This window comes from Melospiza melodia, chromosome 4 (genome assembly GCF_035770615.1).
Source record: "Melospiza melodia melodia isolate bMelMel2 chromosome 4, bMelMel2.pri, whole genome shotgun sequence".
In the NCBI taxonomy this organism is placed as follows: domain Eukaryota; kingdom Metazoa; phylum Chordata; class Aves; order Passeriformes; family Passerellidae; genus Melospiza; species Melospiza melodia.
The window spans coordinates 67251915-67270360 of record NC_086197.1 but is presented as its reverse complement, the minus strand read 5'-3'; the positions used below and the strand labels follow the sequence as shown (position 1 = coordinate 67270360).

General features: G+C 36.2%; 1 protein-coding gene across 1 annotated transcript in view; it reads right to left on the bottom strand.

The window, feature by feature from the left end:
- Window positions 1-3127: 3127 nt before the first annotated feature.
- CAPS2 (calcyphosine 2) overlaps window positions 3128-18446 on the bottom strand; it is a 30229-nt gene continuing 14910 nt past the window's right edge. Inside the window, 12 exon segments of the mRNA XM_063155026.1 lie at window positions 3128-4414; window positions 5661-5757; window positions 6838-6956; window positions 7481-7639; window positions 8117-8193; window positions 10236-10351; window positions 11599-11696; window positions 11812-11903; window positions 13433-13507; window positions 14604-14620; window positions 14622-14724; window positions 17130-17214. Of these exon segments, the coding sequence (XP_063011096.1) occupies window positions 4239-4414; window positions 5661-5757; window positions 6838-6956; window positions 7481-7639; window positions 8117-8193; window positions 10236-10351; window positions 11599-11696; window positions 11812-11903; window positions 13433-13507; window positions 14604-14620; window positions 14622-14724; window positions 17130-17214 (1214 nt within the window). The 3' untranslated portion in view covers window positions 3128-4238.

Genomic DNA, 18446 nt, shown 5'->3' with positions numbered 1-18446 from the left:
CAATTTGATCACCTGGCAGTAACCTATGGAAGAGAAATGAGGTTTTGAGTGTGAATCAGTAAAAATGCCTCCTCTCAGCAACAAAGCCAAACATGGTGAGGATGCTGTATTTCCATTAGCAGACAAAGTGAAGCTACTGCAGGTTTGCTCTTTGTGTGCCTGTGCTTCGATTTTTCAAAGTGCTCTTAAATATTCCAGCTTACAGTGTCAGTGCATATTCACTTAATGAAGTAGTTACAGACCTTAGGAATAAGGAGTTAAATCACTTAACTAATTTCTGCTTGTCTTCTGGGAGCCTGCACATCTAATACAACAAAATACATTCACACCATAATGCACTTCTGATGTTCTCAACTACAGCAAATTGCTATAACTTTTTAGCAGAAATGTAAATCATGGTGGCATGAAGATAACAACTGTTTATTAAGCAGTGAATTTCAGTGAAGAATCTTCTTTGAGAACCCCACTTTAAGTAAGAACACACTCTAATTTGGAAAACATGGGCAATTCTTAAAAAGATAGCAAATGTAGAAAGCTTTAATTGAAATGCATTAAAAGACAGTAAACCCAGTAGTTTGTAAACCCAGTAAACCCAGATGGTTTTAAAGCTACAAAGCATTGATTAAAGGAAAGAATTCAGTTCATTAAATGTTCACAAGTACATAAGAGCAAGTCATAACACAATTATTCAGGCCATTGAGACAACTCTTAATAAAAAATCAGATACCACAGACCTTGGTCTGAATAGTTCCTGTGTTTTTCTACTCACAGTAAGCATGGTGGGCAACCCTTGGGAAGAATTTGGTTTGAATTCTTTGCCACCATCTGAAGTTTAGACAATGAGAAACTGTGGGCAAAATAAGATTGACTATTGTGAATGCCATTAAAAATTCATCATAGACATCACATCTAATGAGGCAACAACTGATCACAGAATCAGTAAGGTAGGAAAAGACAGTAAAAGATCTCAGAGTCCAACCTTTGACTAAACACCATGTGCTAAGTCATTTCTTACTCCATCCTCTCTGGGTAGCCTGTTCCAATGCTTGATCACCCTTTCAGTGGAATTTTTTTTCCTCATGTCCAATCTTAACCTCCCCTCACTGCAGCTTTCACAACTCACGTTTCTTCTTGTGCTGTTGCTGGTTACCCAGTAGAAGAGGCCAACCCCCACCTGGCTACAGCCTCCTTTCAGGGGGGTGTAGAGAGCAATAAGGTCTCTTCTGAGCCTCCTTTTCTCCAGGCTAAACAACCCCAGCCCCCTCAGCTGCCCCTTATTCTTTAGACCCTTCACCAGCACTGTTGCCCATCTCTGGACATGCTCCAGCTCCTTCTTGTAGTGAGGGGCTCACAACTGGTGAGGTGTGGCCTCACTGGCACCCAGTACAGGGGAACAGTCACTGCTCTGCTCCTGCTGGCCACACTATTGCTGACACAGGCCAGAATGCCACTGACCTTCTTGGCCACCTGGGCACACAATGGTTCCTGTTTGGTTGCTGCCAACCAGCACCCCCAGGCCCTTTTCCAGCAGGCCACTTTCCAGCCACTCTGTCCCCAGCCTGTGGTGCTGCATGGAATTGTTGTGACCCAAATTTAGGACCTGGCATTTGGCCTTGTTGCCCAAGTGTAGGACCCCACACAATTGGCCTCGGCCCATTGATCCAGCCCAGATCCCTCTTCAGAGCCTTCCTCCCCTCCAGCAGACCAATACTCCCACACAGTCTGCAAACTTACCTAGGGGGCACTTGATTCTCTCATACAGATCATCAATAAAGGTATTAAACAGGACTATCCCCACTACAAACCCAGGGAAAACCACCAGTGACTGTTCAACAGCTGGATGTGGCTCATTCACCTCCACCCTCTTGGACCCAGCCATCCAGCCAGTTTTTTACCCAGCAAAGAGTGCATCTGTCCAAGCCATGAGCATCCAGCCTCTCCAGGAGAATGCTGGGGGAAATGGCATCAAAGACTTTACTCAAGTCCAGGCAGACAACTCCCAAAGCCCTTCCCTCATCCACTAGGCAGGTCACTTGATCATAAAAGGAGAGAAAGGTGGTCAAGCAGAACCTGTGTAAATGACCTTGTAGTTAATAGAAATTACATAGCTACCAGGTTTCACATAATTCCCACAGTAATGCTTTCATTTTCAGGAAAATTCTGGCCTTTAGTATCTATCTTAGATTATCCTGTTAAGGATCTTTCTTCAAAAAAAAAAAAAAAAAAAAAAAAAAACAGGACTATGAAAGCTATGTTCTTATAACAGCACCTCATTTCCATGATAACAACAAAATAAATTTGTAGTAGACATGACTTATACAGCTTCTTCTGACAAGCAGACCCACTTAGAATACATCTATTTGTCTTGAATTTTTCTATTCCATAGGAAAATGTGGAACAATTTTCCTAAAAGCTTCACAATAAAATTAAACATTGCATAAAGAAATATGTCAGTACCTCATTTCACAATCACTTTCATTCATTAAATTGAGCTACAGTTTTATCTGTTGGTACAATTCTCCTAAGTGAAAAAGTCTAAATAGAGCACGATTCTTTAAAAAACTAAAAAAAATATGACTTGGCATTTTTTCAGATATTTGAATGTCTGCTCATTAACGAGCAGACAACCTCTACAACCAGCTAAAGTTTCCCTTCTCAGAATTACCTGCCCTTCTCAGAATCACCAGTTCCAAGAATACTAATTAACAAAACCTTTCCAGTGAGAGAAATTCCAGCAAGAATGGGGAACAAGAAAATCATGAGTCAGAATTCTTGCTCAGAATATGCATTGACAAAATCTGCTTTTCTCTGTAAAAAAACATGTACAGACTTTTGCAACCCCAAAAGAACCCACCCAAGATCCCTCATTTGAGGATTTAGAATAGAACCTCCAATATTGTTACATTTGAGGCCATACAATGGTCAAACAATCCAGACATAAAAGCACACAAGTTATTAGAACAAGGAAGTACTAAATCTCGAATATGCTAGCCAGCCACAGGGGACCAAAGCCCCTTATTTCAGCATCCATTCCAGGACTGCCCTTTAATTCTATGAAACACAAATTCTGTCTCAGAGGAAGATTGCTTTAACAACAGACCATAAATTCAAAACCAGGCAGACAAGCTTAGAGGAAAGTTATATATTTTAATTGCATAGGCTTAAGAAATGCAGTTCAACATACAGTTAATTTCAGTGACAGGCGTATGAAAATCAACGTCTCTCTCTCATTAACTGTGTATTTTTATTTTTTAACACAAAGAATTTTACAGAATTAGCAAGATGTATTACATTGAAAAGCGTACCTGTCAGAACTATTTGAAATAGAAAAGAATATTTTAATTTATAATTTAATTTTTGTGGTTGCAGAGGTGGTTGTTTTGGACCTTTTAAAAATATTTTTTGTTTTATACTTTCAGAATAGATAGGGGATGCTATATATCAGTTTGACAAAATATATAATTGCTATGTTTTAGCTTAAAAATCCCAGCAATATAAAGATAACAGATATTTAAATATAAATTATTTTTTAAACCATTTAGCAAAACACAGGAAAGAAAAATATGCATTATAAAATAAATGCGTGATTACTAAAACCTTTGAGATCCAATGCTCAGCTTCAGATGCCTGATCAAAATGACAAAGCAAGATCAGTCAAGAGGGTGCACAGGTCAAGGGGTAAATGCTGTGAACATCTCTGCACTTTCAGTACAGCAGACATCCTCAAAACTGGAAAAGGATGACCTGCTCTCTTTCAAGCTAAGTACCAGCATGAGAAAAAATAAACAAGACAAAGAATGTTAAAAGAAAATTTCTGAAGGAAAGCTACCATTCACATTTCCGCAGTCAAATGTGAAGCTTTTCACAATGCATCAGAAAACAAAATTTTCTCTTGCACATACCCCTTCAGGCATTTTAGCATTCTAATTCCCTCTTATTTTAAAATAGGAAACTTTATTTTAATATTTTTTAAAATGGCTTTTTGTATGTGAAACAGCCTTAATAATTTCCAGTGAAAATACACGAAGAGCATTTTTATTAGAAGAATGGCTAGCAGAACTCACCAGACACTCCATGAAATTTGCCATGTATTATTCTGAAAGCGTCTGAAGTTTTCTGTCCCTGATATCAGTTTAAGACACCAATTATAAAGTAATGCCCATCAAGATTAAATCCTCTCTTACTTAGTCACTCCTTGTTTAGAAAGTGTCCCTTCTTCTTTTTTGTCGTATTCCACTCTAAATTCCCCATGAATTCCTTAGGATATTAACAAAATCATCATCACCCACAATTCCAAAACTTAATCCTTTATAGCAATCTTCAAACTCAGAATAGGACACTTCACTGGGGTTGCTGCAGGAATCTCCTAATGCTTCTAGAAATGATGATTTAATTTCTTCTTCTGCAGTTTTGCCTCTGAAAGTATATTTTTCTATTAAATACATTTTAAAGAAGAGTGAATATGTAGTATTTAATATATTTCAGGCAAGAAACTTTCAAATTTTAGCGTGCAAATATTTTTTCATTAATAAATTCAATATTCTGATTTCAGAATTAAGTCATTGGTTCACTTATTACCACCTGTAGAAATTACCTTACTTTAATAGCATGACAGAATTAAGTATCCACAGAAAACACAGGGTCATCCAATCACAATGAATTATGAGAGCTTGAAAATATTTTCCATCAAATGACTGCATAATGCATTTGTAAACTAAAATTCTCAAGTTATCTTGTAAGAAAGTGCATGTTTACTGTAATAAAACTTCAAAGTTCTGGGAAAACTTTAAGGTGGAAATTGGTATTTGAAAAGTGTTCTGCAATTTACATCTGTGTCTTAGAAATTTTATAAAGATAATAATCAAGATTATTTCTTTGAGGAAACAAGTACAAAAAATATGTCATTACAGCATTGGAAAAAAAAATCATATATTGTATCCCTATACCCCCTGTGGCTTCATGTGTTATCATTAAAATCACTAGCAATATAAAAAAGCCCCTCTCTTCTACAGGTAAAAAAGAAAGGTCATGACATCATGGAGACTTTCACAGTGACTAGTTTGTTACATGGAGGTATTGTTTTCTAAAACAGACATACAAGTATTTAAATTCCTATTTTTTCAATATCAGACTTTAAACATTTTTGAGAATCCTGTAAAAAATAATGAAGAAACCAGCGTTTCCTCTGTAGGGGATGACAAACCTGTCCCAGAAATAAAATTCCTTCTGAATAAATTATTCAGGTGCTGAGTACATTCCATGTCAGTTAGAATCCTTGCACATTTTGATGGAAAACAGTAATGTGAAAATGAGAGTATCCTACTAAGTGAAAGATAATATCATATTTGCCACTGATAACTTACAGATGAAAGCTGTGAAATAACTGCTTACAGAGGTAGGAAAAAGAAGTACTCTGCATCCAGGCAGTATTAGCAGCTTGATAAAGGGCAAGTATTAAAATTGTGTATATGAACACATTACTACTTATAGTTATGTTTGGAGAGACTCAATTCAGATGAAGAAAGTTCCCCTCTAACAGCTCAAGTCTAAGTAAATATGAAAACGGTTTGTATTTCCAACCAGTTTCTGGATCTGCTATCTCTGCTAACAAGAAGATTTCTGTAGTTACAGATTTTTGTGTGTTTGTTCATGTGAATTACCTGCCAATACTAGAGGATGTTTCTTTGCACAGTAACATTTTCTGACATCTACCATAGGCACGCTCCCAGTTTTGTTGAAATCCAGTTTCATATAGGCCTACAGGGGAAAAAGAGACTTTCATATTAGCATCTCAGGAAAAAAAAAAGTGAAAAGATAAAAAGATCAAATACACTTAACTACCTAGCACATACTTTTAGATCTTGTGCAATGGATGATGTCAATTCACCTATTTTATGTAAGGCATCAGATACTAGAAAATCCTTCTAGATCATGCAGTTTCATGATTATTTTACCTCAACAGTTTTCACATCAAATCAAATGTGTGTCCCCTGGTCAACACAAAAAAAAAAAAAAAAATTGTCTCCTCTCCCTAATTTCTAGCTCATCTTTAGAACCAGAAGTTCAGCTGCTTCCCTTCTGCCTCCTCCAATTATTAAGATTCTGCATCATTCTGGCAGAAGCCTCCCCACAGCCTCTCCAGCACTGCTAACAGCAGCTTCATTTGCATTTCTGTTTACTCAAATACACATGCTCCATACATAAAGCTAGGAGAGTCACATCTTCCATGATAGAAAGCATGAAAGTATTTGTCATTTTTCTTGATCTTGATATCCAGTTGCTACTCCTTTGGCTGGTTTGTGATCAGTGTCTGATACTGAAAACAGCTGCACATTACATTATAGCCAAATAACAAGTGGCATTTCACATACAACATGTCTCACAAATACAATGACTCTTTCTGTTGGTCTCAAAGGAGACAGGTAGTGCTGCATCCTATTTCAGGCACTTCAGGAAGAAAGTCTACACATGCAGATTTGCCAAAATTTGTCATTTGCCAGAATAAGGAAACAGGCTTCTGGAAGAGATTGTCTCGGGGTGCCAGACACTTTATACATGGGACTGAACTGTAAGAACAACACATATGCATGAAAACTCAAAATAATAAAGGAATTAATTCTAGAATTTAAAATGAACTAATTTAACAATGGAACAGCATGCAGTCCACTAATCTACCTTTCTGTTGATAAACTGATCTGAAACTTCAATAAGTAAATTTCCAGGTATAGAACTTAAGAAAAATAACAACAAAACCCAACAACTAGAATATGATGAGTGACTAGCTCCAAATTTAGACTGCAAAATATCTACACTTAAAATATGTGCAATAAAACTTACTTTTCTTACAAATGTTTTCCTGTATTCATTCATTTCTCCAAATATGGCATGAGTAAATTCTCCATAGTCGACCTTATCATTCTTGCTGTCATCAAGAATAAGCCATAAGGATTCAAAGTCTTGCAATTTAAAAATAATTTGCCAGAGTTCTTCACTACATCTTGAAATAGAACAATTGCTATAATAGGACATTACAGTATTCTCACAAAACCCCCAAACTTCTAGATCCATACTCACTCAGAGATTTGTTAAAATAACGCATGTTGTCAAGTGGTCACTGATGACCATAATTCACATTATTCACAGTCCTGATAGCTGTGAGCTACTTTTACAACATACAAAGAAAAAAGCTAAGAAGAGAGCATAAACTAAATTATTTTTAAAAGCCTAAAGAGAAAAAATGGGTTGCAATCACACTTGCTTCTTCATGTCCTGATGTAAAAAAAGATTGCATCTTTTGAAATATATCATTTTTCATTTTTAAGAACTTCTCATAGTACCGAGTGCAGAAATGCCAATATATCATAAGGGAAAAAAAATACCACCTAAAGAAAACATGCAGAACCCAGGTTGATTTAAGCAAAGAAAATGAGCAATGCCATAAATTAAGAAAGATAATACCCACATTTAGTTCCAGCTAGACTCACCCCTTCAGGCATTTCCAAATGGAAAACTTTTAGAGCTTCTTTCAAGGCTGCCTGAGAGAGAAAACCATTTCTGTTCTTGTCCATTTGTAGGAAATACTTTCCTAAGCCTGTTATAACCCGAACTCCTCTTTTTCTTAGTGTTTCTCTGAATATACCTGAGAATTTAGCGAAATTAAAGACACAACATTTACCTGAAGTTGTCCACTTGCCATGGAGACAATAGAGAAGTAAAGAACACCACATCTATATGTGATGGTGCTGGTTAGAAAGACAAACCCGTGCATTCAGGCTCCCTTGTCTTTGATGAAAAAATGCCAGTCCAAAAGTAAATCACCAGTTATTTAACATTTGAGTGACAACCATATAAAGTATGTCTAATAGGCAATATCTAATAAACTTTTTTCAAACAGACCACACAAGGAAAGAAAAAATGGCTATTGCCCTCAATATGTTCAGACTGTAAAACTGACAACTACTGTGAGAACTGATTACATGTCATGATTACCATACAAAGCAACTTTGGAACAACTGCTTCAGAAGAATAAAGAAATTCCATTATGAGACACAGAGCTGCTTCTTTATTCTACAAAGATAGAGAAACTAAAATTGAATGAGTTCTGGTAGATACAAACCTTGAATTTTCTTGAAAACTTCACTGCTATCAACCATTTGCCTGGAACACTCTTCCTTGAGTTCCACAGAGGAAGCTCTACAGAAGTCAAAATTAATGTTGATTGGTAAAAAAATGCCAACATACTCAACTTTTTATTTAATTCATATACTACCCTTGTAAACACAATATCCAATTGCTTAAGTTTGAGAGGGCACTCACAAAAGTTTTTGCTGACCAGCTGCAGATATGCAGAAATTCTCTTCTAACAATATTAACTAAACTGCCTCTACTAATTCATTAACCATGGATAATTCCTCCCATGCATAAAATCTCCAGAAGTTTAGTTCAATCCTAATCTCATATACCACTGGAAGAGTTTGTTGAAGCAATTACATTTAATCACCAACAAGAAAATAACATGTAATACTTTTCAAATCTCTCTTTAGAACACAAATAGCAAAGGTGTAGACCAAAAGTATATCTAGAAATTATGATTAAATTTTGTGGAGTTTTTTCTGCTAAGTTCCCTTCTGAGAAGGGTTTCCCACAAGCCTTCATCAAAATTACTATAGAGGTTGATAAAAAAATATTTTGGAAGAACCCACTGGAAGGAAAAAAAAAAAAAACAAACCAACAAAGTCCTACAATTATTTTAATCAGAATATTTTAAAAAATGGAAAATCATTACTGTCAACTCTGAGCTGCTTGTTCACCAGCGTTTTGCCATGACAAACTCCTGCTTTCTGAGGCCAAAGACTTACCTCTCTGCTATCTAGTAGGACTTTTCATCTCCACTTCGGGTACCTTCCATTATGAAGCCCCTAAAAGCTTACCTACATCAAATCACCTAAACTGGAAAGTGAACAAGCACCTGCAGAGGACCAAATACTCCTTCTAGAACATATGTAAACCAAAAGATTCATGGTTTGTGACAGAAGGGCATAGCTGCTCCTGGGAACCTGCAGTAGACACTTTGGACTGCAGCTGAACAGGATTTTCTGTCAGTAGAGTAATGAAGGTAAGAGGACTCAATTCAAGACTTATGCACCAGAGAATAGAGAGCTCAATAACATCCTCATACAGAAGAAAAAGATAGACTGAAACTTAGTCACCAATGGAAAGAATACAGAGAGAGTATAAAAAAGGAAATAATAATCAATTCCACCGCAGGTAGTAAAAAATCCAAAATTACAACCCATTGAGCTGCTCTTCTTTATGGTTCTTCTATTCAGAGATAACATTGATTCAACTCCAAATTTCACAGATATAAGATCAGCCACAAATGATAGAAAAAGCTGCTCTACTTGAATTATAGGCTTCTGAGATGTAAAATGTCTTACATAAACTAGCTGAAATTAAACTATATTGTGTTTTATTTCACTGAAACCTAGCCAAGAGGGAACAATTAGCACTAAGCATCACACAACTATACAGTTCTAGAACCAATTAAATTTGAATTTACTGTTCTATGCACTGTTAGCTTACTATGGCTCCTTTGCAAAGCTTTCAGTCTAAAGGGACTTTAAGTGAATATTACCATATCTGAGAACAAGCTTCAGGTGTCTAAACAATTGCAGAAAGAAAATAATAGTCAAGTTCTGCTAACAAAGTACTCTTTAGATACTGAGCATATTTAATTGAAATTAAAATTATTCTCTTCCTAATCAGGAAGGGATCAAAGTATAAGATATATGAGGAGAGCGTGGGAGAGCTGGAACTGTTTAGCCTGGAGAAGAGAAGCCTTGAGGGGTCTTAGCCTCAAGCACATACGAGTACCTGGTAGAAAGGAGTAAAGAAAACTGAGACAGGCTCTGCTCAGTCTTGCCTGTTGACAAGACAAGAGGCAGAGTACCCAAACTAAAACAAAGGAGGTATATGATTTGTATATAAATGACCTCAAAAAAAGCAAAAGAACAGATTCACATTTGCATCCTTTCTTTAAAATTACTCCTTACCATTCTAGGAAGATACTGGACTACGCAAAATCTTCTAATATCAATTACTAATTTACCTTAACAACAGCCTAAATATAGATTCTGCTTTAAGCAGTATAAACCATAAAGTATTAGGAGCTAATATTTTTAATTTTTTTGCTTAAGGAAGGAAAGGTAATTTGAAAAGCAGTTATGAGCACTTACTTTAGATAATCCATAGCTGCTTCATCAATACTGATCACACGAAGGGTGAAGAAAGGGTTCTGCTTAACACTTTCTGGAAGGTTATGATCGACACTTCGGAAAGTCAGATTGGCTCCCTGTTGGTAAAGCACACAATGACTTAAAAATAGGTTGTGTATTTCATACATAGAGGGGAAGGGGAAATAAAGAAAAGCAGCAAACTAAAAGCAAAGAAGACCGAGAAGAATAAAAATTGCAGTAGCTCTAACTGTAATATCTGGGCAGGCTTGGTTTATAAAGTCTCCAAAACTCATGACTTTGGAAGGAGGAGACAGAGACACTGTTCCTGTGCAAGGGTCTCAACCACTTGGACTTTGTGAGAGATCTGCATGTTTTAATGTCAGCCCAGGAAGCATGATAGCAGATATGGAAATTCACAGACACAGCATCACCCCAAAGAGGTACTGAACTCAGTTCAGTACATTTTATGGATGACTTTAGGATGCGTCTTTATCCAGAACACACTTCCATCTGCAGGCTGCAGAAATACACATGACAATAAAACATGAAAACCCCAACAAGAAGCTTTATCTTCCATATCATAACTCATCTATTTCATCTTCTAAATTCTTAGGTGGTTGTGTAAGCAGTTAGGATAGCCATTTGATTAGACAAAACACACTAAAACTCATGTTGACATCTTTTACTTTCTACATTTCTCACAAACATGATTTTTCCTCCAAACTTCAGATTTGCAGGAGGATTTGAAGATTTTGGTGAAAACAGTCTGTACTTGAAAACTTTCTCAAGTATTTATAAACCATGAACCCTTTACCCATTACAGAAGTACAGCAATACAGAAGGTGCAATATGATTTTTAATCAGCCACCAGATTAGATGGCAGACAAAGCTTAACATTGTTTCATACACTTGCTCTAAACAGCTGTTGTTTACATTTCAAATGGTAGATTAAAAACAATTAACCTGCAATTTCTCCATGTTTAAAAAATATTTAATCATTGCTTCGAGTTTGCCAGCAGACCTTGCAAAGATTATTTACTTTCAGCAAGTACTTGGGTCTCTTTCGGGATTCTCCTTCCCGAGAGAAATGGATCACTTCGTCCAAAAAAGGTCCAGACTGTCAGCAGTCTTGTGCCCTCTAGGGGGAGAACTGCAAAGTACAGCTTCATCTGAAACCTAAATTTGGAACCTCTAAAACGTGGGACAACAAAACAATCCAGACTTCTGAAAGTCTTTAATTCAAAGAATGTCACTTAAGGGGAAGACTTTGGTCTTCCTGGAAGGCTAGATCACAATTTACAATTCAAGTATACAAATATTACCACCAAAGAAATAATATTACATTCAGCAGAAGAATACTTACAACGTAGAAGTCACTAAGATCATAAGCTTTTCCCTTTCTTTGTCCACGTTGATGATGATAAACTCCCTTCTGAATGAAAGGCAAGGAATTTGTCCTGTGAAATAATTCAAAACTGGTACTAAAACAATTATATTTATTTAAGCTCCTTGGATGCTTGGACAAGTGAAATATGTTTTCTAAAACCCATTTAAAAAGTAATTAATCCTACCTGTTTTTTTCCAAACTGTCAAAATTCATACACAGTAAGGGATTTGTCACACGTGAAAAAAAATCCAATCAACTCCCGACAAGCATCATGACCATTTCTAGAAGGAAAATTGAAAAGCACCTTTATGTTTTTCATCTACATAAATCCAATTCAACCCAAACATAAGTAACATTTATTTTGGAATCAGAATGGTTTGAGTTAGAAGGGACCTTAAAGATGATTAAGTTCCAAAACCCTCGGTGTGGGCTGGGACACCTTTCACTAGACCACTCTGCTCAGAGCTCCATCCAGTCTGGCCTTGAACACTTACTTGTATGCATGGAGCAGCCACAGCTTCTCTGTGCAACCTGCTCCAGGGCCTCACCACCCTCACAGTAAAGAATTTCTTCCTAATAGCTCATCTAAACCTGCCTGCTTTTAGTTTGAAGTCATTCCCCCTTGTCCTATTACTCGACACCCTTTAAAAAAATACCCTCTCCAATTTCCCTGCAGCCTTTTGTGGGCACTGGAAGGGTCGAAGGCAAGAGGGTCTCCCTGGAGCCTTCCCTTCTCCCGACTGGATAATTCAACTCTCTAAACCTGTCCTCCTAAGAGAGGTGTTCCATCCCTCTGATGATCTTGGTGACCTTCCTGTGGGTGACTCCAACGGGTCCTTCTCGTGCTGGGGACCCCAGAGGTGGACAGAGCACTGCAGGTGGGGTCTGACAGGAGAGAAGCAGAGTGGAAACATCCCCTCCCTTGCCTTGCTGGCCATGTTTCTTTTGGTGCAGCCCAGTTGGTTTCCTGGGTGCAAGTGCACACTGCCAGATCATGATGAGATTCTCATTCACTAGCACCCCCAAGTTCTTCTCCTCAAGGCTGCTCTCAGTATCCATTTTATTTCCAATGTTGCATGCTGTACAATTGATTTTTTTAAAGAGCTCTTTGACTATTTTCTCTAACCCACCATGAAATTCAAGTTGTGGATACAGTCATGTATTTTAATTCAATATTCCATTCTCCATAATGCTAAAACACCTCTCAAGGCTTCATGTTTTAGTATGCCAATATAATTTTCACTGATTAACTAAAGGATTACATACACCAGGACTACTGCATTCATTGAGGTATATGAAAGTATGTTGCTGAATATTCAGCTGTGTCTAACAAGTATACAGCTCACAGCTGCAGAAAAGCATCTCTTTCAAAACTGAAAAATATGTTTATACTACCACTACTCAAATCAGAATGTTCTAAAATTTAATACATAAGCAGCTATGAACAAGTTGCAAAGCCACTACTACTTATAGTAGTTGTCACATCTAAGATAAGGCTAAAATAATTTTAAACAACTGAGATGCAACAGCTAAAAGCACTATTTTAGACAGCCCCTGTGGTAACTGTCCTGAGTAGGGCTATGGGTATGATGGTAACATAACACAACTAACAGATCTTAACATTGTACAGCGGGACTGTAAAGCCACTATCCAATAGCCATGTCAAAATTTGTACTACACATGGACACCCACACATTTTTTTTCCTTCAACATAGAGAGCAGAAATATTCAGTGCAATTAATCAGTTCAAGATAGTGATCCTCATTCACAAATTGAGAGCATTGAAAAACTTCACAAAATTTGTGATTACCTCGATATAATCCTACTATCGAAGCGTAGCTTGCTGGAGAGCATGTTCTCAGTTAGTCCTGATTTGGTCCTTATTCTGTGAAAATAATGCAGCATGTTAATGATACCTATATGCTCCCAGATAATTGTTACATAAAACTCAACCATTTTCCAACAGCAAAAACCATGAAATACAGTATCCTTGGCAACTGGCTGAGGAGATGATCCTTTGTAGTTGAATTAGAAAGCAACTCAGAGCTCAAAAGTGTTCTGTTATTATATAATATGAGAGTACATTCACAGAGAACATAGATATGAATGGGAAATTTTGTTTACATACACTTACATAAAGAATTAACCTTTACCTCTACCACCCACCACAGTTCCATGAAACAATGCATTCTCTTGCAAAAATATCCAGGTGGGGGCATTTTTACCCACATAAATATTTTATATTGGCCCTATTACTTGTTCCAGAAATGAAGATTTGTCTATGTGATGGATGTAAGAAATTGAGACTGTTATTTTTGTCTTTTTTTCCTTTTTTTAAAAATACAAAGATGACATTTGACAAGGAAGACTTAAGAGCAGGATGTTAAAATGCACAAAGCAGAAATTCTTGCCTGAATGTTGAGAAAAATAGAACAAAACTCAGACCTGCAGATTCATTTAATTTTATGGATCACAGTGTTTCCTCAGGTTTTTTTAAGTCCTTGAAGCTACTAGTTCAATGCTGACAGTCCAGGAATGTCATTTAAATGCCAATAGGGTTAATTATTGCAGCAGAAATCAAAACATGAAAGAAAAGTATGATTATTGTGAAGGTCTACATTAGCATTTACAGATGCATATTTATGCAATTTATGCGCCTAAGGATAGGAATCTCTGAAAGGATTGCAAGCATCCAACCACTTAGAAAAGGCTGGCAAATCCTTGTGATGAATAATATCAACATAAGCTTAACAATGTTCTCCCAGTTTTTATAAATTCTATGAATCAATCATAATTCACAGAGAATTCACAGAAAAAGGTCCCTATTACCTCACTAGGCAATAACAATCACAGGAAAGCTACAAAAAAGGCCTCACATGAAGCTGGTGGATCCAAGCCAAAAACAGAATATTTGGAAAAGCAAACAAAATTTACAGAGTTTAAAAAAATATATAGCAGAAAATTTACTTTTATAAACTTACTTTGTTTCATGGAGGGTCCCTTTTTCTAAAATGCATTGGTGCCATCCCAACTCCCAAAAGTCCTGGAGCTTCCTTGCAAGCATCAGAACATGTGGACTGCTCTGGATCACTTATAACAGCTCTGATCACAAAGAGCAGGGAGAAACCCTCTGACTGTTAGTATGGCTGGATTTCACGTCTTACATATTTTTATGCAGGAAATAAAACACCCAAGAATAATACAGCAATACAATCTTGGAGTGATCCATTAAGATTGCATAAATTTGTGGGTCTAATTTTTTGTTTATTTTTACAAATTCTTAAGTCTATTTCACAAAATCAAACATATGCAATAATATTCTGGCCATGCACTGCTATGTAGTAATGTTAAGTGCAGATACATATTATTTAAAGTATATTTTATATATCTTCATATAAAATAAATCTTATTATTATGAAGGCTTGTGGGGTTTTTCATAATTTCTACTACTTCTGTAATATTTCATCAGTGATATTCTTTAAGCATGGCTCCCTCCAATATCAGTGATATCAGTTTACTAGCACTGGCCAGTGACATCTCCTCAGAATCACAGTATTGCCTAGGTTGGAAGGGACCTTAAAGATCATCTAGTTCCAACCCATGCTGAGGGCAGGACACCTTTCACTAGACCAGGTTGCTCAGAGCCCCATCCAATCTGTCATCCAACAAAAACATTGGCACTTCCTCCCCCAAAGTGTTAACTACACAGCTGAGAGGATCTCAAAGTCCCAACAAGCAAATAGGAATGGACTAACTGGGTTTTGAACATTTTTATATTCTCTGTATCAGTTCAACAAGTAAACAAAAGAAGGGAACCTTTAAAAATAAATTAGATGCTCATTATGCTATTGAAATGGTTATCAGAAGGGAAAAAATAATTTTGCATGGTTATTATAGTTTTCTAAACTTGCTCTCTGATCTATACAGATACATCTTTGTACACATCAGTTACACTGATTTAATTGCAAGATTTGCTCTACTAAAAAAATATTCAAAATATCTTTGAATTTCCTTAAATAGCTTTTATTCATGCAACAGTTTTGAACTAATCTTTTCCGATTAACATCCTGATATCTGATTCCAATTTGTTTAGAAGTACTGGCAGAGTTATATTTGGAACATAAACAGAGAGATTCTTTATATTAAAACTTCATCCTGATGCAGCTGCAGCACTACTGAATATTGTTTTGACATTATCAACAGAAGGGCTCAGAGTAGGAGAAGGAAGACATGGAAAAAATAAGGCAAAGGTCCAGAAGGAGGAAAAACACAGAACGGGCATCCATGATCCAAGATGGACAAGGCTGTACTTTTAATGCAACATCAGTAGAACTACAACACTTCAACATAACCAGCATACTTTTAAGATCACCTCTGTAATAATCTTTAAAGTGATATGACACAAGACAAGCACTTATCTGAAAACTGGGGGCTTCAACCCTGCATAGTTCCATAATTTTAATCCTGAGGATTAAAATTGGAATTTAATATTGTGTTTCATGACAGTCTTGTTTCCCTCAGGCAACCTTCTTGTCATGTCAGCTTTTAAACAGTGTAAAAGTGTTAACAGACTTTCAAACAATATAGTGCCACTGTAACAGAAACAAATAAAAACTAAAATGGTGAAGTGCAACAACATTTCTACCTAAAATTCTCAGGATTTGAGGGGCTGGAACACCAGTGCAGATGACTCCAGAGACCGTAAACTATGCACAGAATGCAAAATAATCTAGACATACCCACAGATCATTTTTTGTAAGTATAAAGTAACATGAAACTATATTAAACTAGCTTGCATCTTCTTATATTGTCATAACCAGACAGCTTGCATAAAGCCCTGAATTATTAAAGCGTGCTTAAAATAGAGGGATCTTTCTGCACAGAAGCAATGCTTTCTTCAAGCTAAAGGGATAGCAATGAAGGCAGGAGATGGTACTGTACAACCTGGACCAACTCATTTATAATAGTGCCTTTTTTTCCTACATGCCCAGCATTGGTATAATACTCCTTTATGCCTGAGAGGTGCTGTTTCAGTATTAATAAAGGATTAATAAATATTAATAGAGCTAAGATTTTTAGAAAGGACAATAAATATTGAGGACATGTAATTATAAGATCAGGCATCCATGTAAATACATGGATGCCTGATCTTATAAATTCTTATAAATATGTAAATACATGGATGCCTGATCTTCTTGAGGTGCAAGAGGGTTATTTTTGAGAGCTAGTGCTATTGTAAAGACCTTAAAATAGGTTCAAGCATAAAATTAGGAATTACTCCCAGAAAAAAAAAAAACCCACACACATGGCACTTTAAACTGATATTTTAAGTTGCATTAAAAAGCCTTTCACTTAAAGAATTTTTTGCAAATAATACTACTACATAAGACTTTGTAAGATTTGGAACAAGATGATCAAAACACCTCTGAAGCAAGAAAAGCCAAACACTAATGGATCTAAATTCTTCTGTAGGGAAAATTGAAAATTTACATTATAAATTCATTTACCTACATAATTGATCCACCATAACTTGTCCTACAACAGCCTGTTTTCTCCTCTCTGCAGCAACATCCTCCTGCAATGAAAAACTGGCTAAGAACAAGTGAAATATATAATAGCAGGCACTTCAAATAAGAAGTTACCCTTTAAGACAGCATTCAGAGGTCACAAACTTACCCATGCCACAGTGAATATTTTTTAAATTTTTAATAGAGTCTATTTGCATAAAAAAGAGACATATAATATTCTCTGCTACACACTCAATTTTTCTATGCATATTAGTTGTAATAAATATGAGAATTCTAGTATTTAAGTTTACAGACAAAATCCTTATTTCTGTATTGTTTCTAATACATTCTGTAAGTACAATAGAGCCTGAGGAGACTCGCATTATTCCAGGTTTTTCAGGTGACACAGATTCCAACTAAGAGAATAAAACTTTACCTCCAGCAATATTTAGTCAAAAAAAATCTTTTAAGACTTTGTCTCAGTTGCAAGATTTCTCTTTCCTGCATGCCACAGTAATTTTTTGCTGAGACAGATCAATCTGAAAAACCTTTCAGGAAATATCATCCTAAAGGGGAAAGGGGATTGAACATGGTCTTTTTTTATTTTTATTAAAGTAACACTGAACCATAACTTTGTGCCATTCACTGTAAAGTGTGCAGACATTGATCATAACCTGTTACACAGAGAAAGCAAAGCACACGAGGATGATCCAGGATAGCATGGAGACCACCAGCAATAACCAGGCCTCAGCACCTCTCTTAATCTTCCACATTCTTGAAGTTTTTTACTGCACTTATTATGCCTTTTATTCCAAAAAATTAATTTTATATATGAGAAAATAGAGATTATTGTTACTGAGGGGGTTTATGCAAACTTTTAGATATTCTGAAACTAAAGAATTAAGATAATTTTCTAATTGGTCTTGTGTGCAAAGCAAATCCTAGAGATCTAGCATTTGTGCGGATGAAGAACTGAAAAGTTCCCAGGTACCTATAAGAGAATTCCTAATTGCATGGAGATGTTAAGGGCAGAATTCGCAATCTTCAAATAAATACTGACTGGCACTAGTCAAAAAAAAAAAAAGCCAAATCAAAAAAATCTAAATGACTAATGCAACATCAGACCAGCTGTTGGTTATTCCAAACTGATTTTAAGTTTGGAATGTTACATGCAGATACATACATACATGCAGATATGGAATTGTAAGAGGTAGGAGGCTTTTTCATTTGATTTCATGTTTCATTTTTGCACCTATCAGGTGCAAAAACCACAGGGTGCTTTATTCTGAGTTACTGATTCTTTACCCATTAACTGTT